Here is a 26,557-nt window from a genome sequence, read left to right as displayed (position 1 = left end):
CAATTCCTCTGGAAACTTCTCTGTGGGTCGGTCAGGACAGGCCAGGGCTCAGGCCATGGTGGTGCTACTTCAGATGTAAAGTGGCAGCAAAGCCACCGAGCACTTGGGAACATTAGGTGCTAAAAGTCCTTTAAGAAGTTCCCACCTAGGCATTGAGGTATTTTTTTTTTCTGTTTCTTTGTTTTTTAAAGATTTTCCAAGGGCATTTATTTTCCTCCTAATACTACTAGCAGATAACTTTTTTGTTCCCTGATAAATAGTCTGAGGGTTTTTTTTTTTTGTATTATTTTCTCTTCCTTGCATTGTTGCTTTTTCATAAACAAAAAGTCAGTTCACTTCTAAGCCTCTGTGATCACATGAAACCAAGAAAACAAAATAAAACCCAGAGTACTCAGTCAGCATCTGGCAAGTGGGAAACAACAAAAAAAAAGGCCAAATTGGTTAATGTTTCATCTTCCCGCTCCCCAAGCCATGTGGTAAAAGGGAAAAATTCCTGCAAGATGGAATGGAATTGTAGTTAGCTCAGGCCTAAGCTAATGGTTTTGTCCCAGGAACCCCTGGTCCCCGAGTGGCTCTGCTGGGCCAGGTGGGGCCAGGTGGGGCCAGCAGAGCCAGATCCAGGTTGTGCTGGGTCAGCGGAAAATGAAAATGCTGCAGGTTCCGGGGACATGCCTCCCAACTCCTGGACAGGCCTGTCCCTTAATGGGGACAACACCCAGTCACTGGTAGCAGAGGCCCCGACCTGGGAAAAACTTCTCAAGTCTACTTGTCCCAAAAGGCATCAGTTTGTCAAGGTAGCAGCTCAGTGTTCAAGAGAAAATGTGCTAAAGAATTTCTCTTCCCATCTAACCGTACTGCAGACGGGACAAGCCAATAATGAGTGCCATATGAAGTCCTTAAACCTACCACAAATAAAAATAAAAAACAAGAAGGCCTTAAAAAAAAAAAATCCAGGCATTGAAAATCACATGGTGAGCATGTTAGGGAGCAGGAGAGAAGAGAGAGAGCAAGGGGAAAAAAAAAAGTTAACCTGGGAGCAAATGCTTGAGCCCTTAATTAGAGGGGTGTGAGTGGGACTGAGAGAAGATGGCTGCTGACTTGTTAAAACAGTTTCCCCAGTGCTAGCAGGAGGGAGGAAGGAAGGAAGGAAGGAAGGAAGCAAGAAGGAACAACTTCAAGAATTTTAATGGTTGTAATTAAGTACAGCAACTATGAATTGTTTAGGGGCTTAATTTACCCTTACCCAAGAAGGCTCCAAGTTGCTACTTGCTAGGTCCCCCGAACTTGGCTTATTTCTGTGGTCAGAGCAATTGGAACTTTTCCAGGTGCCGGGGTCAACAGCATCCAGCCGTTTCCAGAAGAGTTCCAGGGCTGGCCAGCCTGGAATGGGGTTACAGAGTAGCCTGAGAAAGCTGTGGGGGACACACTGCCCTGTGCATGGACACACATGCCCACGCCAATGCACGCTCGCAGGTCCCTGAGAAAGAAGAGGAGAGCGCACGGAGCCCAAGGCCAACTAAGTTCTCTTTTCTCTTCCCCCCACAGATCTGTCCGATTCCACATTGTCTTACACTGAAACGGAGGCCACCAACTCCCTCATCACTGCTCCGGGTGAATTCTCAGGTTGGCATTGTTCTCCTGGCGTCGCGGTCTTGTTGAGCTGTGTCGCGGGATGGGTGCAGGGAGCTGGACGGAGGTCTTTGGATTTCTTCTCCCCTTTTTGGTTCTTTTCCTCTCACCCCTTGGGTGGAAAACGGCCAGTGTTTTAATTGCTAGTGTTCTTGGGCTTACGAGCTTCTGCGTGAGTGAAACCTGAAGCTGGCAACTGTTAAAGAGCCTGTCGACCACGTTTTAACCGGTTGCGTCTACCTTGTCTCTCAGGGAAATGATAACAGCCAGCAAAGCTCCATCGCTCCCTTGAGCAAGGGATCCTGTTCCTCTAGCTGCGGGAGGCAGCCAGGCAGATATTATGCCTTTGTCTTCCTCCTGTTCCTACTCCTGGGGAAGAGCCCATGTGAAGGGTCAGCAGAGGGAGAATGAGTAGGTTTGGGTGAACTTGCAGGAGGGTCGGGCCAGTGAGGAGCTAAGAGCCCGTGGCTCCAAGTTCCATCCTGATCAGAGGATGCTAAGATAGGAAGTGGAGGGAACCTTGGTTTAGTGCTATCCCCTGACTGTCTAACGGCCCCAGCCTCTGTGTATTTCAAAGTCCTGTGGGGACCCCCACATTTGATAGAATAAGGTGTCCCTGAGTCCTGAGAAGTTGGTGGTGAACCAGGGGCATCAGGGCAAGAGGGGACTCAGGTGGCAAGGTCTGCAGGGTCCTTTGGGAACTTGGCAGGTGAAGACAGCTGGGATTGGGGCCTGGCTTTCTGCTGGGCGGGGCTGACAGCCCTTGGGCTGGGTCTGTTTGTCTGCCTCAGAGCTGTAATTCCCCTTACCCCACGTCCATGTCATACAGCAGTGCAGCGGGAGTGACCGTGCTGTTCATGGAGTGTTTACTGTGGTGGCCTCCACTCAGCTACTTTACATGTATTATCTCAGAACAGCACCAGGCTTGGGGGACTGAGGGTAAAGTTGCTCACCCAGGGTCACTCAGTGGCACAGGCACTTATGTCCAGGGTCTGTTCCTCAGCACTGTTGGGGTTCCCTACTCTTCTGCAAGTGGGGACCAGTGTGCCTTCACTAAAAGCATTTCCCATAGCATTCTGTCTATGGTTCCCCCTGACTCTAAGGGTGACACATCACTGGCTGCTTACAGCCACCTGACTGTTCCCTAGCCAGAGCCCTTCCCTATCCATTCCTGGTTTTCACCAAAATTGTGGGAGACCACAAGAGCATGGCTTTCTCAAAGACCAAGACACAGGGAGCTGAGGCAGGAATGTGACTTGCCTGGGATCACGCGGTGGGCTCAGGGCTCAGCTGGTACAAGAGTCCGGGTCTCCTGGGTTCTACTCCTATCTGCCTTCTGGTCTCTGGAAACCCCTTTATTTGGCTGCTTCATTCTCTTCTCTGCATTTTAGGCCTATTTGGTTGTAATCTCTTTCCCTCAAAGACCAAGCCAGATGAGCACAAGGAGTTAACATTGCAATCCATTCTTTTCCCTCTGCACCTATGCAGGTGAAAACAAGCAAGGGGCTTAAAAGTATTTTTGAATGTATGATTTTGTATCATTGCCAACCCCGAGGGTAAATTAAATGTCAGTGGATTGTGCGGGCAGCAGGGGTCTGGATGGATGGGAACTTTCTTGTTCCCTTTTCCCCTGTTGTTAATGGTGGGAACTTCCATGTGTATTTCACAGTGTTTGCAGATAAAGTCTCCTTTAATCTAGTTGTCTCTGCTGGGGCCTGGGGTCAGCTCTGGCTGGAAGGAGCAGACCCCAGAGCACCTACAGGAGGCTCCTCCCCTAGTCTGGTGTCTAGGAGAGAGCGCCCTCTGGAGGTTGGGAGGCCTGCGGAGACTTCCACTCTAGACCATTAGGTTTGTCTGCTTTGGAGGCCCAGTGGGACTGTGTTTGGGATTTCTGCACAGATGTCTCAGAGAATAGTCTTTAGTGCTGGACAGTGAGAATTCCAGTGATATATCTTGATTGTACGGTTTTCATGCAAAAGAAATTGTGTTCAGGGGCTGGAGTTGTGGCTCAGTAGTAGAGCACTTACCTGGCATGTGCAAGGCCCTGGGTTGGATCCTCAGCACCATATATAAATAAATAAATAAATAAAAAATAAAAGAATTCTAAGGGGTGAAAGATTTGGGGGCCAATCTGGGATTTCCTATGGCAGGGGATGGAAGGAAGTCTTGATAGGCATTGGTGTGAGTTCCAGGTGGCCCTGGACGGTGGGTAGAGGGTTCCCCTCTGGGGTCATGCAGGCCCTTTCAGGTATGACATGAGTCCTGTCCAGACTCATGGCCCTGGAGCTGTGCTGACCATCACACTGGAGGACAGGCTCAGGGAGACTGGCAGGTCTTGGTGGATGGTGAAGTTCATGTGGAAGATGAAGGGCAAGGAGGGGGTGGGGTCAGAAAGGGGAGGGGCTGAGGGGGGGGCCCAGTGTTTGGGGTCAGGCCAGGAGACTGGATGTTCAAGAACAGGTAATAATGCTGATGGTGCTGACGATGACAACAGTTGACACTGGCACTCTGTGACAGCACTTTTATAAGTGCCAGCCATTCTCCATTTCATTGATTCCTTGCTGCAACCCAGCCAGACAGGTGTGATTCTTCCCATTGTACGAAGGAGGTGACCGAGGCTTATTGCTGAGCCCCTGCTCAAATTCCCCTATTGTAGGTGTCAGGCTTGGGAGGTGAGCCTAGGCAGTGTCATTGCCCAGCCTTCCATAGCAGGAGCCCTGTCCCCTCCCTACACCAGACCCTAGTGGGGATTTGGGCAGAGTAGAGTGATCAGAAGGAGCCCGGGGGCACCCTGACTGATTTGAGTACCAGGGACAAGGGTGAGGGACTGGCAAGAGGCCCAGGGCTCGGGTTCACCCAGGAGTCAGCTGGGCACCCTTATGGATCACAGAGACCCAGACCACCAGCCAGGGCCCCTATGTCTCCCTGTGCCCCGAGGAAGTCGGTCCTTCTCCTTGTCTCAGGACAGGCATCTTGTTCAAGCAGTGTCTGAGGCCCCAGGACAGAGACCTCCCTGTTTGTCTTGCACAATGACAGTCCCAGTGCCTGGCCTGGAGCTGTCTATGCTTCACTCTTCTGTCCTGCTGTTGAAGCTACTTGGGGGAATGATGGGGATTTTTTTTTTTTTTTTTTTTTTTTTGGTACTGGGATTTAATGAGAGTGAGTGCTTAACCCCTGAGCCACATTCCCAGCTCATTTTATTTTTTTGTTTTGAGACAAATTATAATAATAATAATCACTAAATTATTTTGGGTGTGGCTGTTTCAGAGGCTGGCTTTGACCTTGCGATCCCACTGCCTTAGCCTCCAGCGTCGTTGGGATTCCGGGAGTGCACCACTGTGCCCAGCCATGATGGGGATTTTGAGGCTCAGTCACAGGCCTGGGAGGGCTGTATTGGTGGGCAGGGTGGGGGCATCAGGAAAAGAGACTATCTCATGTCAGCTGTCTACTGAGAAGTTGACAGAAAACTCATTCCACATCTGCATCAGCTCCTAATCTGGGTCCACGATCCTCACTAAACAGACCAAAATTTGAAAGCCAGAGGGGGCAAGTGACTGTGGGCACAGAGCTTTACCAGATCTGAAGACCCTTAAAAATGGAGTCTCTGGTGGGATTTGAGTAAATTGAAAGCCGAGAGGTCTCTTTGGGGTGCCTTGGACTCTGGTGCCTAACTCAGTGTCTAGAGTACTGTCCTCTAAAGTCCCCTCAGGCCAATCTTCTTCATTGCAGCATTAATACTCTTCTCCCATTCCCTTGAATTCCCATTCAGTCTGGGGAGTCAAGCAAGATGTACCAGTTAAAGAAATTCATACTGGGGCTGGGGCTGTGGCTCAGTGGTAGAGTGCTTGCCCCTCATGCATGAGGCACTGGGTTCAATCCTCAGCACCGTATAAATGTAAAATAACGATATTGTGACCACCTGAAACTAAAAAATAAATATTAAAAAAAATAAGGGACTGGGGTTGTAACTCAGTGGTACAATGCTTGTCTCACATGTGTGAGTCACTGGGTTCAATTCTCAGCACTGCATATAAATAAATGAATAAAATAAAGGTCCATCAACATAAAATATATTTTTTAAAAAACCAAGAAATTCATATTAAGTGTGAATGACTGGTAGGATTTTTTCTTTTTTTAATTTGAAGACAGAACTGTAGGTTGAGAGACCCTATGGGACAGAGTGGGCATGAAACAGGAGCTTTATGTCCTGAGTGAGAGTAGAATCCTGGCCAGGCAGGGTGGGTGCTGGGTGAGCTCTGGGTCATATATGAGAGCCTGAGTTGGTGGGACATCCTGAGAACCAGGCATTCCTGACTCCATGCTCTGGGGCCTGGTAGGGCACTGGGCACATTTTTTTTTCTGTAATGGGACCTGAACTCAGGGGTGCTTTACCTCTGAGCTATATCCCCAGCCTCCCCAGCTTTTCTTTTAAATTTTGAGATAGGGTCTCACTAAATTGCTGAGGCTGGCCTCAGACTGGCAGTCCTGCTGCCTCAGTCAACTAGGATCACATGTGTGTCACTGCCCCCTGGGCAGCCTTCTTTAGGACCCGTGGTTACTATCCAATCTTAATCTCATGCCTATTGGACAACCAGTCAGATGCTTTGTTAAGCACCCACTGTATGCAAGGCATGGTGTAAGCTGTTCATCTTGGAGACCAGGTGGGCTCCTCTGGTGACCTTGGCGCTGTGTGTTGGTTGCTCAGTCCCCACGAAATGCTGGATTCTTCAGAGCTCCATCAACGAGGGTATGTCCCTGGTTTTACAGAGCAGGCCCAGGGAAGGGAGGGAGCCACGCATGACTGGTGAGCTGGGCATGGAGTCTCTCCTCCACCAACTTGACGGCAAGCTCCTTACGGGCACAGGTCTGCCCATCCATCGTTTCATTCTTCAGGTTGACAGAGGCTCAGAGAGGTTAGGAGACCAGCTGAGGACCATGGAGCAAGCATAAATAGGTGGATCCAGGTCCCCTCCTAGTTGGGTCCGTGCTGCTCCCCCATCTGCCACCTGGTAGGTACACCGCCTGCCTCCTTACCTTTGGAGCTTGGTGTCTTCCAGGTGCTCCGTTCAGTCTAGCCCTGCAGCAGTGGCAGGCTGATGAACATGGGCTCTGGCCAGCGGGCACTGGATTCATGCTTTGGCGCTGCCCTGGATGAGTTGTGTGACAGCCACTTAACCACTCTGTTCCTGTGTTCTTACCTGTAAAATGATGACAGTGACAACATGTCCCCTGTGGTGAGGGTTAAAGGAGATGATGCCTATGAATGAGCCAAAGGCCGGGTCCTGCTTGGAGGTGTGACCATTACAGTGTTCCAGGCACTGTGCTGGGGCACAAGGTGGACTTACGCCATGTCCACCCTCCAGGCAATGCACAAACAGAAATGGGAGGCAGTCTGGAGGAAGAAGGGGTTAGGACCTGCTCTTGGCATGGTGGGGAGGCAGCCTGGAAGAGGTGGTGTCTGAGCTGGGGCTGGGGTAGCTCAGTGGAACAGCTGCTTGTGAGCATGCCCGAGGCCCTGGTTTGATCCACAGTACCCAGAGAAAACCAAACCAAACCAAGTCGGGTTTTAATGGATGAATAGAAGTCTGCCAAAAGACACAATTTGGAGCATTTCAGAAAGAATAGCAGGTTCAAGGGCCTGGAGGCATGAAAACAGCTTGATTTTGAGAAAGCATAGTTTAGAGGGGACTGGGAGGCCAGGGAACGGGTGCTGGTGGGAGACGAGGCCAGGGGATCAGGCCTGGGCAAGATTTGGGAAAACCTTTTTACTAAACACAGAGTGCACAGATAGCGTTAGGCTCAGTGAATTTGCACCGACAGAACAAACATACCTGGTGACTGTCAGGGCCCGGATGTCATTGCTGTCATGAGATAATGCTCATTGCCCATGGGTCTGAGGGTGCTTGGTTGAGGGGCTTGGAAGGGGAACCGGGAGAGCAGGAGATGAAGATTTGGCTAAAGGGGGTTTGTTTGGCTTTGGAGAGGTGCCGCAGTCTGGCTGGGCACAAAATCACGAGCCACCACACAGCTTGTAGATTCAAACAGCTACTCTTTATTCCCGAACTCACACCAGCCGTCTACAAACACGTTCTGGGGAAATCCACGTTCTCTACCCAAATCCACCTCCACTGGGCTTCTGTCTCCCCAAAAATACTGTCTGAATCCGTGAGAACTCAAGGGGAACTCAGGCAGCAGGATACGCCCTATTCCCAGCAGGAATAATCTTAAACCTTAAACCTGGAACCTAAACCGGGAACGCCCTAATCCGCCTTGGTCCTTGAGCAAGATCACCTACATTCAATGTCACTGCAACATGGGGTACGCTGGCAAGGAAATTGTCATACCTACTTGGCTAATGGCTCCCAGCAGAGAGGGAAAGATGTTTTACCTGGATACCATCAGATTTGAACCCAAATGGTCCCATGGGCTTAAGAGTGGGCCCTGTGGTGAGGCCCACCCCCTCTGCCTGTGCTCAGGCTCAGGTCTGCGGGTTGGGCCTGGGTTGCCCGACTTGGACTGAGCTCAGGGGCCAGGCCCAGCCTGCCACTTCCAATTCAGACATGGCCCGGCCTCCATTTCTGAATGGGAGGGGAGTGGAGGAAAAGGGTGCTCAGCTTCTGTCCACAAATCCACAGCATTTGCTACTCACATCAAACCCCTGCCTTTTTTTTTTTTTTTTTTTGGTACCAGGGATTAAACTCAGGGGCACTCACCCACTGAGTCATTCTCCCAGCCCTATGTTGTATTTTATTTAGAGACAGGGTCTCACTGAGTTGTTTACTGCCTTGCTTTTGCTGAGGCTGGCTTTAAACTTGTGATCTTCCTGCCTCAGCCTCCTGAGCCTCTGGAATTATAGGTGTGCACCACTATACCCAGCTTTTTTTTTTTTTAGATCTTTAACCAACCAATGGGACAAAACCCCTTGTGAAGCCTTCCCAGGATCTCGCTGAGGAACCCATCTTCCTGGGCTGGCCAGTTGAGGCTGGGTAGAGGTGGTGAGGGGAGTGACACAGAGTACTCCAGCAGTCCTGGAAAGATCAGACTGTTGCAGAGAGGGTCTCGCCCACCTGGGTTTACCAAGGAGCAGTGTAGGGTGGTGGTCAGCATGGGTGGGGGTGGGGTTGGGGTGGGGTTCCAAGCTCATCTTTGCTCTTTCTTTGCTTGTGACCTCAGGCACGGTTCTCACCTCTCCAGACTCAGTTTGCTCAGCTGTGCCCTGGGCTATTGGGTCACTGATCTCAGAGGTCCCTTGATGCTGGGTGTCCTGGCTATAGGTACCAGCTCCCTGGCCTTAGGAGACGAATGGCAGAGAATTGGGACTTCTGGCCTGCAATATCTTAGCTTCTCTTCTCATTATTTTCTGAATGCATAAGTATGGCCAGGGACAAAGTTGGGTAGAGGGAGGGGACTGGTGTTCTGGATGACTCTGTTGGAGTGGGAATGCGGGTGTTCAGGGAAAGCCTCATGGAGCAGTGATTCTGAGTGGGGTTTTGTAGAATGCCTAAGAGCTCAGCAAGATGACATCAGGGTTTAAACATCCTCTCAGGTAGAAGGTACAGCATAGCAGGGAGACATGCATGTGATCTGAGTTTTTTGTGGCTCTGTGGTGAGTGATGGGAGAATGGGGAAAGATAAATCCAGAGAGACTGTCCTGAACACCAGAGTTATAGGCTGGAGCAGAGGGATTATTGCTCCTGGGACCAAGGAACCCTGGAATAAACCTGGTCCTGAGGGACCTTTACTGGCACCCAACCCTGGGCCTAGCCATAGCAGGGGGGTCATTGTGGAAGAAATGAATGAATTTTTGTCTGGGTCAAAGAGATCAAGGGAAAGTGCACGAAGACAGAAGGATCATCATATGTGATATTTAATAGTTGTAGTGAACACAGAGCTCTGTGCCAGACCTTTTTTCAGTGCCACACACATTCATAAAATCCTCCCAACAAGGGCTGGGGTTGTGGCTCAGTGGTAGAGTGCCTACCTCACATGTGTGAGGCCCTGGGTTTGATCCTCAGCACCACATAAAAATAAAGGAAGATATTGTGTCCATCTACAACTAAAAAAATATGTTAAAAAAAATCCTCCCAACAACTCTCTGAGGTCGCCACAGATTCAAGGAAGAAGTAATGGAGGCTCAGAGAGGTTAAGTGACTTGTCCAAGGTTACCAGCTGGAACGCACTAGAGCTGGCATTGGAATGCAGGCTAGTCTGGCACGTGTTGGCGCTTCTCGGACTCCCCATTGTCTGGTGGGATTCCCTGGAAGATGTAGGATTCAAATACGGTCCTTGAGCTCCCGGGGCTTCTGTGTCCCTGGGAATCCAGGATTCAGCATGTACAGCTCTGACATGCTCCAGAGCATCTCTGTCTGTTGGCTGAATGAATGAAGGACCAGGGAGAGGGAGGGTGGGTGAGCTTCTGGGAGGAGGCTGCTGGGCTTGGGGTGTTGAGGGCCTGTCTAGGGCTGTTTGAGTGGGAGGTAGATGTCCCCAACCCCTCAGGATGCCTTGACAGCCTGCATCACCCAGGAGCCAGCAGGTTTTCTGAGGAGACCTGAAATTCCAGAAAGTGTACTTGACTGATGGAGCCTAATGACAACCATCTGTCTACGGCCCCCATGGCCCCTCCCCTGTCCCCTGGCATGCTCTCCCCCGGGCACCCGTAACAATCGGGAGCCGCACTAGAAGGTTCCCTTGTCAGGGTACAGTGGTTGTTGCCAAGAGCTACTTCTTTGATGCAGAACATATATCCTGAACGTACTTTGTCAGATGTTTTTATATTAAACATTTTCCCTCCGTGGCCCTGGACTGCCAAGGGAAGCAGAGACCACATCGCTTTTCCATTTGCCCTTTGTGGAAAGAATTCCTGACATTTCATGGGCCATTTCCCTATGCACCCCATGCAGGGCTCAGCACCCCTAGCCAGGGAGGGTAAGGCCTGGGGGCTGCACCTCTGTAAAGTGGTGGGGGACACTGGCCTTTGGAGAGGACCCTATGTTCACCTTGTTGTAGAAGCTTCTGCGTTTGAAAATTAAAAAAACAAAACAAAACAGAAGTCTCATATCTGTAGCGGACATCAAAGCCGCTGGCCCAGACTGCAAGGTGAATCATTGCCAAGACTTTAATTGACCTTTAGACGGGGAGGTGGGAGCTCACAGATAGGCTCCCGGTAGTGACTTGACTCTCTGAGCCGTCCAGGGCAGTGTCAGTGCTGGACAGAAGAAGGGGAAGCAGGACTTTCTGTGCCAGGGTGGGGGAGGCTCGGGAGGCTCTTGAGGACACATTGGGGCTCTCCCATAGCTGCCCACCGGGTTGCTGTTTCCAGAAGGCAGGTGTTGGGGTGGCAGTGTGCGCTCTGGACTCCAGGGCCGGCCCTCCTCTTCCCACTTTGCGCCCAGGTCAGGGCCTGCTGTGCGGTGGCTGGGGGGATGAGGCTTGTGATTCACACAAGGACCCAGCCTCTCTGCCCGTCTCCGAGGATTCATAACAGCTCAGCCATCACCTAGAGGTGTGGCTTCTTGGTACCCAGGGACTCTCAACTTCCTTCCTCTGTCTTGAGCCCAAGGAACTCTGTCTTGGTTTCAGGGGGCTGGACAACGCAGTCTCTGGGGTCTTCACTGCTGTTTGACCTGAGGGAGTAGCTGAGGAGGGTAGAAATGGCCCAGCCTCTGCAGGAGACAGACTCCATCTCCTTCTGCCTGTCTGCCGTCTGCCTTCTCCCTCGCAGGGCAAAGGCCAGAGAGAGCCGCAGGGATGTCCCCTGAGTCTAAAGGCAGCACCACCCGTGGCCAGGGGGCTGGGAGACCCAGGTCCCAGTCCTCACCTGTCCCACATCTCTTAGTCATCGCATGCTGCTTCTACTCCACCTGCCTGATGGACCTCTTCCCTGCTCGTCGGTCCTCCATCCTCTGGGCACAGTAGAGCACCTTGGAGAGTTTTTGACGAGCTCCGACTCCGTTCCACAAATGGTTGGGATGGGACTGGGCATCAGAATTGGTTTTGTTTTAAATTCCCCAGGTGACTTGGATGAGTAGGCTGGGCTAAGCACCCAGATCTGGATGGACTGCTCACAGGCCACCTTCCCCTGGGGACCCTTAGGTTGTGCTTGGTGACTGCTGGGCTTGGGGGTATGTGGCATCTTACAGCAGCCTGTGGTGTGTGTGAGCTGCCCTAGTTCTAGTCCCCTCCGCAGTGATCAGTGTCCTGAGGTTAGACACACTGCAATACCAATGAGGTCACATTTGACTGTCCCTCTGAGCACCTCCAGGCACTGACACACCCTATTCTCTCACTTGATTTCAGCTCCCAGGTGAGAAACTGAGCCGGGGTGGTTATGTGCACTTGCCCAAGACCCTCAGCCCAGAGCTGAGCCTCTGACCAGCTCCTCTGTGGGGTGTGGTCATTTTCTCCGTCCGGGCAGGTGGATTTTCTGTGATTGCTCAGGGAGGCCGGGGCAGCCCCGTCCAAGCCCTGCTCCCTTCCTTGTTGCCCTCAGCCTCCTTTGGTTCTGAACAGCTGCATTAAACATTGCAAAGAGCCTCACAGCTCTGCCAAGGACTGCTTCTAGACCTTGAAATGGACCATAAAGTGAGGGCTACAGATGACAGGGACACTTGGGGACCTGAGAAGGCAGGAGTTAAAAGCTTAGGCTTTGGGGCCAGACACACATGCAACCTATGTCACTTAACTTTCCTTTGCAACTTGCCTCTCTCTTGCGCTAAGTGGGCGTGGCAACATCTCGCGGGACGTCACAGAGATCACATACACGTAGTAGGACATAGCACTTGGGCCTGGTGCATATAGATTTTCAGTGAATGGTAATTATGTAAATTGATGACCAGGTGCTAGCATGAAGGTTAGGAGTGTATGAAGGAGAAGAAGGTAGGGTGTTCTGGAGAAACTTAGAATCTAAAAAAGCCTTCCCTCCTAGAGAGCAAGGCACATGCTGTTTTCTGAATGGCTGCTGTGGGCCAGGAGGAGGCTGCTGCCCTGGGAGGCTTCAGGGCTGCTGGGGGCAGAGCAGGCTTGAAGGATGCCAAGGTGGGAAGACATCCCATGCCTGCGTGAGTGCTGAGCAAGGGCCAGGGGAGGTGAAGGTGCTTGTCCTGGGGATGGGGAGTGATCCTGGCAGAGCCACAAGAAGCAAGGCTGACCGGGCAGGCCTTGACCGCTGCTTCAGAGGGGCTTTATTTTTACCTCTGTAGTGGGCCAGTGATATGCATCCCAGAAATACTCTTGGTTGACAGAGTATTTGGTGGACAGCAGGTTGGTATGGCTCCTCAAGCGCGTAGAATTTTTTGTTCATTTCATGTAAGCTTCTAGTGATGCATAATATGTCACAGATCACAAGTGAACACTTTTCACAAAGTGAACATTGTTGTGTAACTACGGCCCAGATGAAGAAGCAACATGACCCTCCAAAACCCTTCTCAAGTCGTGGCCTGCAGTCCCCCAGGGTAACTGAGTTCTGTCTTGACTTCTCATACCATACTCTTTCTGTTTTAGAACCTGATACTACTAGAGGCATATACCATGGGCTCTTTGAACTTTCACTTCTCTCACTCAGCAGAACATTTGTGAGATTCCCCCATATTTCTGCATAGACGTTGGTTGCCGTTCTCATGACTGGGCAGTGTTCTATGGGAACATGCCACAGTGGTATTAAACTGGCACATCCAGTCTATTACCCATGGTTCCCAGCCATGATAGTTGCCAGGTTTGGGTTCCTACTCATGATATTACAAGAAATATTCTGTACCAGCCTTTTAATGGACACAGGGACATCCTCCTCTTGGGCACACGCACGGGAGTGGATTGCTTGGCTCTCCGATACCTGTGTAGTCACCCTTACTAGATACTCTGCCAGACTCTTTTCAAGGCATGGTGTTTTAGTCAGGGGCCCTCAAGGGGGGATTTTGGTTCAGTCCACTCTGGAAGGGACAGCACCTGTCCTTGGCCCCGGCTCCAAGTGGCAGAGCTCATCCTGGTCCTGGGATTGCCCCTCTGTCCAGTGCCTCTGCCCACGTGGAGGTAGGACCCAGGCAGCTCCTCAGACGAAGCTGGGAGTCCCAGATCCCATGGCCCTCATCACCCTGAGGAGGGATTTTTAGCTTTACATCCTCTCCTAAGGCCCAGGGCAGTGCACTCTGGGAAAAACAAAAAGGAGAAAAGAGTGAAAGGAAACTAAACATTGGAAAAGCAGTGTGTTTCCAATAAGCTGGGCCTTTCACCGGTAGCCAAAACATTACATTCCTGGACCCTGGGAGCAGCCGGCCGGCTTTGCCTCTTTGGGCCGTAAATCTTGCTAGGAGTCGGGTCGGGACTGTCCCCGGGACACACAGAGGGGCAGTGTCCTTGGGGCGTTGGGTCCCTGGACTGGAGGTGACCTGGTCGTCTGGTCAGCGGGTTGGCTGAGGCCGAGGTGCGGCGTGGGGCTGGCCACGGGGTCTGGGCCTCCCGAGGGAGCAGCGCCCCTTTTCCCGGGGCCTCCCTTCCCCCGCCACCCCGCCCTTCTTGGGTGCTTTGATGGGCTTGAGGTGTTTACAGGCTTCATTCACGACCAGTTACCAGGGTTTTCCACGGAAATAACTTATTAAAGGGGCCGTGCACACAGCGACATTGAAGTCTGCAGGGTGGTGCTCATCAAAGGCCACCGCGGCCAGCAGGCTGAGTTCCACTGGGCCCTGCGTCCAGATGAGGCCAGGCCAGCGGGAGGGGACAGGAGGGAGGGGCGGCCAGGGCGGCCTGGGCTGTGGGGAAAACACTTGGGCTTAAGAAAACACTGCCCAGATAAACCGAAATTCAGGTTCATGGAAAAAATAGTTGGGGGGTTGTTAAAACCCAAGACCCCGACCAGCCCCGCATCAGACCTCTTGCCCAGGTGTGGGGACACATGTGGGTGCTGGGCTCTCTGCTGTCATGCCCACATCTCCCCTTGGCGCAGGGCTCTTCCTTGGAAGGAAATGGCAAGGACGTGGACTGCCCTCTGCCTTGTGCCAGGGTGGATGGAAGGATGGGCTGGGTCATGGGGGAGAAGTCAGGGGTAGAGGGATTTTCCGGCTTCTCCCTTCCGGAGAGCTCCTTTCTTTAATTCCATCTGATTTATTTTTGAGGTTCACGAAAAGCCTTCCTTTTCCAGGAAGCCTGTGGGGATTAGGCAGGCCACAGTGGCCTCTCTCTTTCCGGAACTTTCTGTGGCTTTCATCTCTGTGTTGTTTCCTTGCGTGGGTTGTCTTTGCATTGATTATCTGCTGTCCCCAGCCAGGCAGACAGGGAATGGATTTTGGGCAGGACCTAGGTCTGCCTCTGCTTTGTGACCAGGACACCCCCTACCCTGATATCTGGTACAACCTACCTTGTGCAGGAAGAGGGAGCTTAAAGTCAGTCCCTGCAACTCAATCCTGGCTCTTCCCTAGTAATAATGGCAGTAGCAGCAGGACTGTGACAATCGTGGCTAAAATTTGAGTACAGAACACATGTGCACATTACTCTGTGTTTCTTACCTCTTAGCTCATTTCATCCTGAGAAGGTAGATTCTCTTATTATTTGTCTTCATTTTACAGATGAGAAAACTGAGGCTCAGAAGGGAGAAGTAATTTGCGTAGGAGTAACAAGCTAGTAAGTGGCAGAGCTGGAATTTGAACCCAGAGCTGCCTGCCTCCAGAGCCTGCATCTTTGGAAAGCCACTTAATCTCCCTGAGTTGAAATGGCCCCCACATCCTATCATTGCGTTTACAGGCTGGCTGAGAAACCAGTTAAGCCCTTATAGGGGTTGTTGTTTATTTTGGTTTATTAAGATACAGTCTACATATTTTTTAGAAAGTTTTTGAAAGTATACTGTTGTGTTGGGTGCAGTGACTCATGCCTGTACTCCCACTTACTCAGGAGACTGTGTCAGGAGGATTGCAAGTTCAAGGCCAGCCCAGGCAACTTAGCGAGACCCTGTCTCAGAATAAAATAAAAAGGGCTGGGGATGTAGCTCAGCGGTGGAGCACTTGCCTAGTATGTTTGAGGCCCTGGGTTGAATCCCCAGTACGGCCCGCCACCCCTGAAAAGACAGGAAGTATAGTGTTGTGTGAAGTTTGATAGTTATACAATTATTATCTTGCCGTCAAGATAGAGAACCTGCCTGGAAGTGTGTGAAGTGTAGCTCAGGGGTAGGGTGCTTGCCTAGCATGCATGAGACCCTGGGTTCAACCCTCAGCACTGCAAATAAGTAATTAAATAAAAGATAGAAAATATTTTTGTTTGAATTGCTCCCAAGTTTTTTGGTGCATTTTGTAGTCAGCTTACCCAGCCTTCAAGCTGCTGGCAGTCATCAATGTGATTCCTATCTCGGTAATTCTGCCTTTTTCAGAATACCCTACAGAAGTGATTATATAGCAAATAGCCTGTCTTCCCTCCCTCCCTCCCTTCCTTCCATCTCCTTCCCTCTCTCCTTCCTTCCCTTCCTCTTTCTTTTTTTCTCTCTCTCCCTCTCTTTCTCTGTCTCCCTTTCTTTCCTTCCTTCCTTCCTTCTTTCTTTCTTTCATAGTAGGGATTGAACCCAGACCTTTTTATTTTTAATTTTGAGATAGGGCCTTGAACTTGTGATCCTCCTGCCTCCGCCTCCTGAGTACCTGGGATTGCAGGTATGCACCCCTCAGCTGCCTCCATTTTTCTTGAACTCAGCAAATGACTTTGTGACTCATTCATGTTGTTGCCTGGAAAAATAACTGGGCTGCTTCCAGTTTTGTGTTTTTTTTTTTGTTTGTTTGTTTTTGCTATAAACACTTATGTTTGTTTTTCTGTGAACCTATTTTTAATTCACTTGAGTATACACCCAGTAGGATCACTGTATGGTTAGTTTTTTTATTTGAATTATTCTAATAGACATTGGTTTTCATTTGCTTTTTCCTAATGACTAATGATGGTGAACATCTCTCCATATAACTTATTTGCCCTCAGTTTATCTTCTTTTGGGAAATGTGTCTTCAAATCTTTGCACTTTTTTTTTTAATATAAGGTTGCTTGTTTTCTTATTATTGAATTTTGAAAATTCTTTGTATATTCTAATTACCACTCATGTAAAAGATATGTTTTGCAAATGTTTTCTCCCAGTCTGTGGCTTGTCTTTTCATTTACCTAATGGAGTCTTTTGAAGAACAGAAGATTTTAATTTTGCTAAAATTCAAGTTATTGGTTGTTTCTTTTCATGCTCTTCCTGTCATATGAAGAACACTGCCAAATCCAAGGTCACAAAGATTTTCTTCTAGAAATTTTATAGTTTTAGGTTTTACCCTTAGGTTTATAATATGTGTTGGGCTAATTTTTGTGTAAGTTTTGAATATGAATCTAGTTTTATTTTTTCTTTTTCTTCTTCCTTTTCCTCTTTTTTTTTTTTTTTTTTCTTTTTCATTATATGGAGGTCCAGTTTTTCTGGTACTATTGGTTGAAGAAACTGTCCTTTCTCTTTGGAATTATATTGGTTTCTTTGTTAAAAGTCAACTGATATATGTGTGGTTCTTGTTCTGGACTCTTTATTCTGTTTCATTGTCTGTGTGTCTGTCCTTGTACCGATACTATACGGTCTTGATTCTGTAGCTTTGAAATCAGGTAGTGTGAGTCATCCAACTTTGTTCTTTTACAAAGTTGTTGTGGCTATTCAAAGCATTTATAATTCTATCTATGTGGGTATGTTTTTTTGCACAGTTTGGGATTGAACCTAGGGCCTGGTCTGTGCTAGGCCATTTACCATTGAGTCACATTCCCAGCCCCATATAAAAGAAGTATGCCTGTTGACTTCCACACACGCCCTGCTGTGATGGTGATTGTGATGGCGTTGGATGGTTAGATCAATATGGGCAGGATTGTCTTTTTATGATATTGAATCTTTCAGCCAATGGATATGGTAGAGTTCTCCATATATTTAGAATTTTCATATCTTTCAATAATGTTTATAGTTTTCAACATACAGATCTTGCACATTATTGTTAACTTTATTCCTGTGTAGTTCATAATTCTCGGTGCTGCTGTAAATGGTACTTTAAAACCTTTTTCTGATTACTGATTGTTAGTATGTAGAGATAGCATCGGTTTTCATACATTTACCTGGTGTGCGTAGAGTTCTTTAAACATTTTTATTTGTTCTTTTTAGATATTCATGACAGTAGAGTGCATTCTGACATAGCATACATACATGGAGGATAACTTCCCATTCTTGTGGTTGTACATGATGTGGAGCTACACTGGTCGTGTGTTCATATATGAACATAGGAAAGTTATGTCTGGTTCATTCTACTGTCTTTCTCATTCCCATCCCTCTTTCTTTCACGCTTGGGGTTTTAATGGCTCAGATGCTTGGAGTTGGGTGCCATGGTTCAGAGGAAGAGTTGTAGAGTGGAGAATTTATTTCTCCTGGACTCCCGGCCACATCGCCTCTGCCCTGTGCCATTCCTAAGATAGTCAAGTGTGAATTTCTCCCGTGGAGATGGAAATGACATCTTGGGCTGTCGCCTTAGCCGTTGGGTGTTAGTTTCTTGTCTGTGCAGTGAAAGGTGGTGGAGAGAGCTGGATTTGATGACCTGGTGAGGTCCTGTCCACCTGGAGCCTGACGTTCACATGGATTGCAGGTTAGGAGGTTTGGAGGAGAGAGGAGGCCTATCACCCGGAGTCCTCTCTCTTCTCACAGAATTGAGAAGGCAGGCACTTGCCTAGGCCCGCACAGCTGATGGGAAGACAGGGCTCCTGGGGCTGCCCCTGGGCCCTGCACTCCTGGTCTGGACTGGGAAGAGTAGTCTAGTGACTCCAGAGTGGGAGGAGAGAGAGGCTGGAGAGGCAGCCATCAGTGCTGGCAGCTGGGAGGCCCAAGGCTCTTCTGGGAGCTCTGACCCTCAGAAGTGGCCAGTTCACGTTGGGCTGTTTTCAAAATATAAAAGTGCCGTGCTTGGAAATGAGGGTTCTGGCTGACCTCACCCTGAGGTGCTGAGTGTGGAGTTTAAAGCCCTTTGTAACTCTTTGGTTTGGAACAGGGATCTGGGAATAGCTGGAGAAAACACTGGAACCCGTTAGAGCTTGCTGCAGTCTCTTCCACACTCCCACAGGCCCAGGAACCCGACAGGATGCACAGCAGGGCGCAGAGGGCCAGGAAGGGCCCCGGCCTGGCCTTTACTGAAGAGAGCCAGGAGCAGCTCTGAGCACTTAATGTCCATTAGCTTTGATTTCCATGATATCTTTGTGAGTTATCCCATTTTACAGGTGAAGGAACCAAGGTTCAGAGAGGTATCACCTATCGGAGTCGCTCAGGGAACAAGTGAAGGAGTTGGGATTCAAGTCCAGTTTTTGTCTGACCTCAAAAACTGGTGTGAGCTTTATGTTATATGTATTTTACTATAATTTGAAAAGTTGCCCTTCTCCCTCCACCATCCATGGGCTCCCTCCATGGTGTGGGAGAGGGTGGACCCGGGTGGCAGTGTCTCCTGGTTGGCGGGCAGGAGAGCAGGCAGGGGCTCTGGCCAGCAGGATAGCCGTGGCTGGTTTGGCCTCTCTGAGTCATCTCCCTCTTTCAGGATGGAGACCGTCCCTGGCAGCATCCCTATGAGGATGCCAGGACACTGTCCCTGAGCACTTGATTCACACAAAAGAGGTGGGACCTGGGGTGACCATGGCTCGCTGGCCACCCAGACCGCACCACAGACCAGGGCTGGGCTGGAGCCAGAGTGGACAGCCTGGTGCCTGCCTGGTTGGCCCCTGGGCTCTGTCCCCTGGCGCTGCTGGAAGTTTTGGCTCTTCCCCCCACCACAGCCTTTTCCTTTGAGACGGACGGAGATCAGGGAAGGACGTCAAAACATAACCACCCATGTTTTTTAGAGATGCATAATGAAGGATGTGGAGGGGAAATGATACGAGGGACTTCAGCCAACACAAACAAGCAAATAACCAAATAAAAGAGCTACATGAAGCAAATGTGGCAGAAATCTTGATAATTATTGTATCTGGGTGAGAGTTAGCTTCGGGTGAGTTCTCAGGAGCAGAGCCCGAACCCAAGTTGGGAGGCGCATGGTTCTGGGGCGTGTTCTCAGGGGACAGCTGGGAAAGGGGCACAGCAAGGACACAGGCTCAGCCAGAGCCCAGCTCTGGCCTGATCCCACAGGACGGTGGGGCAGGAACTGCCCCTCAGTGGCCACACCTTGAGGCGAGGGGGCCAGTCTTTTGTTCCAGCTCAGTCATTGGCTGTAAGTAGGAGCGTGTGTGCATGTGTGCACCCCCCGCCCCAGCGTGAGAGCGCACAGTCACCTGGCCCAGGATAGTTCTGATAAAGGGACATCTGGGAAGCATCAGCCCCACACTCCCTGTATCTGGGGATACGAGAGGACCTGGACAGGCCATGTAAGAGCACCTGTTACCTGGACAGATGGGTGTTGGTTGTACTTGTCTATTTTTAGGGTGTGCTGTACATTTTTTGTCATTGTGGTTGTCATCATCATCATCATCAAAATCATTAAATCCTTGCTGGAACCAGTTTCTGGGGAGGAAGGAAGGAAGGAAAAGGGTACCCCCTGTCCCAAAGGCTGGCTTTACGCCAAGCATCTCACTGCCTTTCCTGCCTTGGTTACTTCACTGATACGGAAGGAGAAAGACTCGGAGAAGCTAAACCATTCCTTCTGTGTGCAGGATTGCCAGACTCAGCAGTAAGGATTCAGGAGGCCCATTGCGTTTGGATTTCAGATAATTAGTGAAAGAATTTAGGATAAGTACATCCTTCAATGTCCGGAACAGGCTCATGTGTAAAGGTTTTTTGTTGTGTATCTGAAACTCAGATTTTTGAAAAAAAACTTTTAGTTGTAGATGGTCACAGTACCTTTATTTTATTTATTTTCATATGGTGCTAAGGATCGAACCCAGTGCCTCACAGGTGCTAGGCAAACGCTGAGCCACAACCCCAGGCCCTGAGACTCAGATTTTAGCTGGGTGTCCTGTATTTTATCTGCGACCCCTACCTGGATCATGTGTCCTGTGAGTAGCAGGGCTTAGATTCACAATCAAGTGGGTGACACCAAAGCTGAGGTTTTTCCTACCCTGATGGGTGCAGCGCTACCAACAGGGTTTTGGAGGTATTCCCCCGCCAGAGCCTCAAAATTAGGATCATCTGGCAGCTTTGAAGAAATTCTAATGCCAGGCCTTCTGTGGGACACACTCCCCTCCAGCTCAGTCCATTTCAAACTCTGCAGGTGACTCTCCGTGTGGCCAGGGCCCAGGCTCTTTGCCTGGGTGCCCAGCTCTCATCCTTCATACAAAGGGACGGAATAACCAGAAGCCAAGAAGGATCCTCTGGCAGGACCCCTGCCCTGGCCCGAGTCCAGGAGTGTGCTGGGGAGGCCCAGAGCGCCAGTCCTGGTAGGGGCTTGCATTGCTGTCCCCTGCTCCGCTTCCTCCCAGCATTCCTTGCAGCCGGCAGGTGGAGATTCAGCCCAGCACATAGGCCCTGCCCCAGCTGCCAGCACGACAGGCTCTCTTACAGCACCCAGCCTTTGCTGGTCCCTCTACTTGGAATGCCCTGCCAGGCTGCTCTGTCCACCTGGCCAGCTCCTCCTGTGCCTTCTGAAGGTCCAGAGGACATGCCACCTGCTCTCTGGAGTCTGCCTGAATGCCATCAGCACAGCTGGCCACCCATCCTCCAGTGACTCGTGGTGCAGACTTTAGCAATAGCTTCACTTAGCAGAAGTGAGCAGGGGCCTGCTGACCCTCCCACAACCAGCTCGGGGCTTCTCTGTGTCTGGCGGCAGTGCCTAGCGTGGCAGGGTCACTTGGCAAATGGGTGCAGCAGTGGAGGAAGAAGGGAGGACTGTGTTGGGGGAGTGGGATCCCATTGCCCCTCTTCACCACTGTCCTCAGGAGGGTCCCCCTTTCGTGCCACTCTCCTTCCTGGCAGGCACTTAGAGTCTGTTTGCCTGGAACCCAGGCCCTCCGCAGCCCAAAGGGAAACAGGTTTATAAAGTGCCAAGGGGAAGAAAAGACAAGAGAGCCAGGAAATCTTGCCATGCTAGCTCTGGGCCTGGTTAAGTGGAAAAAGACCCCTATGGTCAACCAGAGCCTTGGAGCCAAGCGCCAGCCCAGCCTGAGCCTCTGCTTCCCAGCCTCCCCTCTGGATAAACATGGAAGTGAGGCCTGCAGCCTCCCCCCTCTGCAGTGGGACTGGAAAGAGGAAGGGAGGCAAGGACCCCTGTTAGGAGAGGAAGCCCTGGGGGCATGGTGTGGGGTTAGTAGAGCAAAGACTTTTAAAAAAATGATGATGCAATACCTTTATTTTATTTATTTATTTTTATGTGGTGCTGAGGATCCAACCCAGTGCCTTGCATGTGCTAGGAGCTCTACCACATAGCTCTACCACGGAGCTACAGCCTCAGCCTCTAACACATTAGGATAAAATGCACACCATCTCGGTTATTTCTGAATTCACGGGCATCAATCACGTACACAGTGTGCACTGTCACCACCAGCCACCGCAGAACTCTCTCCTGCAACAGGAAGCCTCATGTAGTGTCCTGTTGAAAATGTACCCTCAGCCAGGCATCGTGGCACATGCCTGTAATCCCAGTGGCTCCGGAGGCTGAGGCAGGAAGATTGCAAGTTCAAAGCCAGCCTCAGCAACTTATTGAAGCCCAGTTATAAGATATAAAAAGGGCTGGGATGTGTCTCAGTGGTTTAGAGCCCCTGGGTTCAAGCCCCAGTACCCCCCCCCCAAAAAAAAGTACCCTCAAGCTATTTTTACATGCATGGCTGGGGACAGAGGGAAAGAAAACAGCCCCTGCCCTTGGGGAGCTTCCATTCTTGAGAGGTAGATAGTCCCAGGACAGAAAGGACCCTGGAGCTCAGGGAGGCTAAGGGTGACAGCGGGCAAGGGCACACCTCGCAGTGTGCAGCTGGCGGACATTCCAGTTTCAGGCCTGAGAGGCTAGGGGACATGCTTACAGGCTAGTCTCAGAAATACATCATTTGTGTCACCATGAAAATTGTGGGGGTGGGCATGGAGCATGGAGGGAAGCCCAAGATATGACAGTGCAGGAAGTTTGGAAAACAGAAAAATATTTCCCAGTGTCCTCTGTGCCCTCCAGTTTCTCATGGCCACACTGTCGTGATGCAGTGGCAGAGAAGGCCTATTGTCCTCTCTGTCCTCTTCACCTCACATCATTTTAGAAACATGCTTCCTTGTTGGAGCCCAGGCTTCCAAATGTGTGTGAAACCCCGTGCTCTGCCCAGAGAGCCGGGCTGCCCGTGAATCTCCTCCAAGAGGTGGGGCAGCCTGGGAGTGGCTGCACCTGGCCAGAGAGCAGGTGCAGGTGGGGGGCTGACCTGTGGTCACAGTGCGGGGAGTCACTCTGGCAGCTTATGGGGGACATGTGGTCAAGGATGGTAGACACCAATGCCATTTGTGTGGCCTTTTTGAGTCCATGCTGTGGGTTCACAGGCACCTTCTCTGGATCCTGCCTTGTCTGTGGGTAGCTAAGGCCCTCACCTGGCTCAGAGGGACTCTAGGTGTGGCCTGCTCCACCCTGTGGCCTTCTCAACACTGGAGTTGGTTGGGAGCATGTGGTTTTAGTATCCATGTTCCTGGGCCTCCTGGAGAGAGAGCCTTACCCAGGCCTCCTGCCCGGCCCAGAGCCGAGTGCAGTGCTGGGGCCCTTGATGAGGCGAGGCAGGGGCTGGAGGGGCCTGGCAGAGGCATCCTTTGGGTTTACTTCTGGGTGCTTCTGTTTCTTTTTTCTTTTCTTTTTTTAATTATACATGGACACAAGATCTTTATTTTGTTTATTTATTTTTATGTGGTGCTGAGGATCAAACCCTGGGTCTCTCACGTGCGAGGCGAGCACTCTACCACTGAGCCACAACCCCAGCCCCATGCTTCTGTTTTTTAAAGAAGCACATGGGGTTGGGTGCAGTGGCGCTGTAATCCCAGCAGCTCGGGAGGCTGAGGCAGGAGGATCTTGAGTTCAAAGCCAGCTTCAGCAAAAGTGAAGCACTAAGCAACTCAGTGAGACCCTGTCTCTAAATAAAATATGACATAGGGCTGGGGGTGTGGCTCAGTGGTTGAGTGCCCCTGAGTTCCATCCCTGATACCAAAAAAAAAAAAAAAAAAAAGAGTACATGTACATGGCTCACTGTGGAAATTTTGGAAAGCCTAGAAACGTGCCAAGAGATATAAGGAAGGAACGACCACAATAGGACTCAGCAGAGACAATGACAGTGAATAGAGCACTGGTTAGCATTTTTTTTTTCTGTTAAAAATAGTAGTTTTAGGTGGGATTCTGTAGTAGTATACTTCCCTAACATGCATGAGCCTCTGGCTTAGTTTGTTTGGTTGTTATGTATCAGGGATGGAACCCAGGGGTGCTTACCCACCGAGCCACTTCCCCAGCCCGTTTTATTTTTTATTTTGAGTTAGGGTCTCGCTGAGTTGCTTAAGGGCTCACTTAGCTGCTGAGGCTGGCTTTGAACTCACAATCCTCCTTTCTCAGCCTCTCGAGCTGCTGGGATTACAGGTGTGTGCCACAGAACCTGGCTTGAGGCCACGGGGTTGATCCCCAGAACTACAAATAAAAAGGAAAAAAAGAGAGAGTTAAGAGAAAGAAAAAAAATGTTTGTATATATATATATATATATATTCTTTTATTTGAATGCTGCCTTTTCTTCTTAGCACTACATAAATATTATTCATGTCATTTAACATTCTTCTGATACCTTGAGTTTGGTTCTGGCCTATGGAATTACCAGGGCTGACTTAGTGTGGGAGCTGGACGCCTGGGTCCTGGGTGGGAAGAGGAGCCCTGGCCGGGTGGTGGTGCATGACTCCTCCAGAAGGCGGTCTCTGGTCACCCCAGCTTGGTGTGGTCAGTGGGAACTTATCCTCCTCTCCAAACTCCCAAGGAAGAACACTTTTGACCTTTAATGCATGCTGCCTAAATGGTGGGGTGGCATGTTCCCTGCATGTTTCTTTTCCCTGCTAAATCTGGCCTCTTTTTCTTCTTCTCTTTTTTGGTAGAGTATTAGTTTTAGAGTTAAGACCTTGCTATTCACTGCTGTGTGGCTTTGGGTAAATTCCTCCACCTCTCTGAGTCTTGGTTTCTCTTCTGTAAAATAAGGGTGATGAGAATTGTCTGTCTGCTTGGTTGTTGTGAAAAATAGAAAACATGCCCAGTGCCAAGCACTGTGTGTGCCAGGGACAGGGAGGCGGTTCCTTGGTAGGTGGTGGGAGCCTGAGTGTCGTGGGAGAAATGGGTGCCTTGCTGTCTCCCCTTTCACCCACAGGAATGGGCAGCCCCGTGGCCGGTTGACCTGAACTATAGTTGACTCGTCTACGTGTCAGTGAACTATCTTTGCTCCCTTTTCTTCTGCCCACACTTCAGTGGGGGAAACTGAGGCCACCCTGAAGTTCCGCCCACATCCCCTGACCCTCCCAGATCCCTTGAGGGTGGCTGAGGAAGCATCTTTGGAGATTCAGGAACACACTGGATCCATCAGTTGGTGAGCCAGGGAAATCAGCAGTAACAAGCTCATTTCGATAGCAATGAGCTGAGTCTCCCTCCAGCTGCCAGACATTTACGAGGCTGGCTGGGTGCCGGCCCTCATCCCTCTGCCTTCCGGCTGGAAATAATTCGTATTTGAAAAATAACAATAATAAAAAAAAAAAAATCTCCATCTCCTCTGGCCTTCTGGTTCCTCTAGGGCCAGGTGGGGAGATGGCGGAAGTCTTGGGGCTGTAAGCTTTGGTCTCTCAGGGCAGGCAGGCAACAGAGGTTCCCTCCACACCCCCCACTACTGCCAACCCTCTCTGGGTTGGGGTGGTCAAGGTCAGACCTCGGACCCTGCCTGAACCAGATCACCAAGGACTTGGCCTTGGGTCTGTGGCAGACCACCCGATGCATGCCCACCTCTGGTTAGGGAAGGATTGTTTGCATCTTGTTAGGACCCTCCAAGGACTTTTGCTCCGGACCTGTATTCCCCCTGCAAAATGAGGGTGGCTGACGGGGGGCGGGGGGCGTCATCCAGACTTGAGCAGCTCACAGCAGCCACCATAGACCTGACAGATTTGGTGTTGTCCCTTACATCCAGGGACACTCACCTCTCCTTTCTCAGCCCAGCCCTCTCCATGCTCTGACCCCTTGCTGCCTTGAGCACCAGGCACTGCTGCCTGTAACCCCCCTCTACTTGCCAGATAGTCCCCTTAGAGAAGCTTGGTGCTGGAAACCTTGACCCCTAACAGGCAGATCTGTGTAAGGACCAAGAGCCTCAGGGTAGAGAAGTCCTGTTAATCACCACCTCGTCAGTGGCATGCATCTCGTGGTCTTGACCAGGACACTCCCCCTTGGGTCTCTGTGGGCAGTGAGACTCTTACACAAAGTCCTCTGTACCCTAAGGTTTGTGGTCTTGAGGCCCCTGGGGTCCCTTAGCCCCCTGGATGGTATGCTTACTGGTTGACTCTCTTTCTAGGGGAGGGATGGCCAGTTGGCTTGTGTCCCCTTATGGCTCTTGGGGTCACCACTGACATCTCTGACCAGTTTGCAGTCAGCACCCCTTCCGGAACCCCAGGCCTTACTTAAGAAAGCTGATTGGCCAGATGTGGTGGTGCACACCCGTAATCCCAGTGGCTTGGGAGGCTGAGGCAGGAGGATTGAGAGTTCAAGGCCAGCCTCAGCATTAAAGTGAGGTGCTAAGCAACTCAATGAGACTCTGTCTCTAAATAAAATATAAAATAGGTCTGGGAATGTGGCTCAGTGGTTGAGTGCCCCTGAGTTCAAATCAGATACTGCTGCCGCTGCCACTAACCACCCACTGGGCTCCCTGGCCCATCCTGGCTTCGCTCCCAGGTTTGGGTACTTTTAGCTCTTGCCTGAATCCTCAGCCCTTAAGTCTTTTCTCCAGAGCCCCCTGCCTCCACCTGGAATCCAGTGTCCAG

The 26,557-nt window shown here is 50.5% G+C and overlaps 1 protein-coding gene across 4 annotated transcripts in view; it reads left to right on the top strand.

The window, feature by feature from the left end:
- The window catches only part of Smad6 (SMAD family member 6), a 73,830-nt gene that overhangs the window by 10,797 nt on the left and 36,476 nt on the right, over positions 1-26,557 (top strand). For all 4 annotated transcript variants that reach the window (XM_015480506.1, XM_015480505.1, XM_015480504.1 and 1 more), the window contains one exon: positions 1,546-1,623. In XM_015480506.1, coding sequence (XP_015335992.1) covers positions 1,546-1,623 — 78 coding nt within the window. The remainder of the gene's footprint in view (positions 1-1,545; positions 1,624-26,557) is intronic.

Source organism: Marmota marmota, unplaced genomic scaffold (genome assembly GCF_001458135.2).
Source record: "Marmota marmota marmota unplaced genomic scaffold, marMar, whole genome shotgun sequence".
In the NCBI taxonomy this organism is placed as follows: domain Eukaryota; kingdom Metazoa; phylum Chordata; class Mammalia; order Rodentia; family Sciuridae; genus Marmota; species Marmota marmota.
The sequence above is the reverse complement of the archived record's forward strand: the minus strand, read 5'-3'. Positions and strand labels throughout refer to the sequence as shown.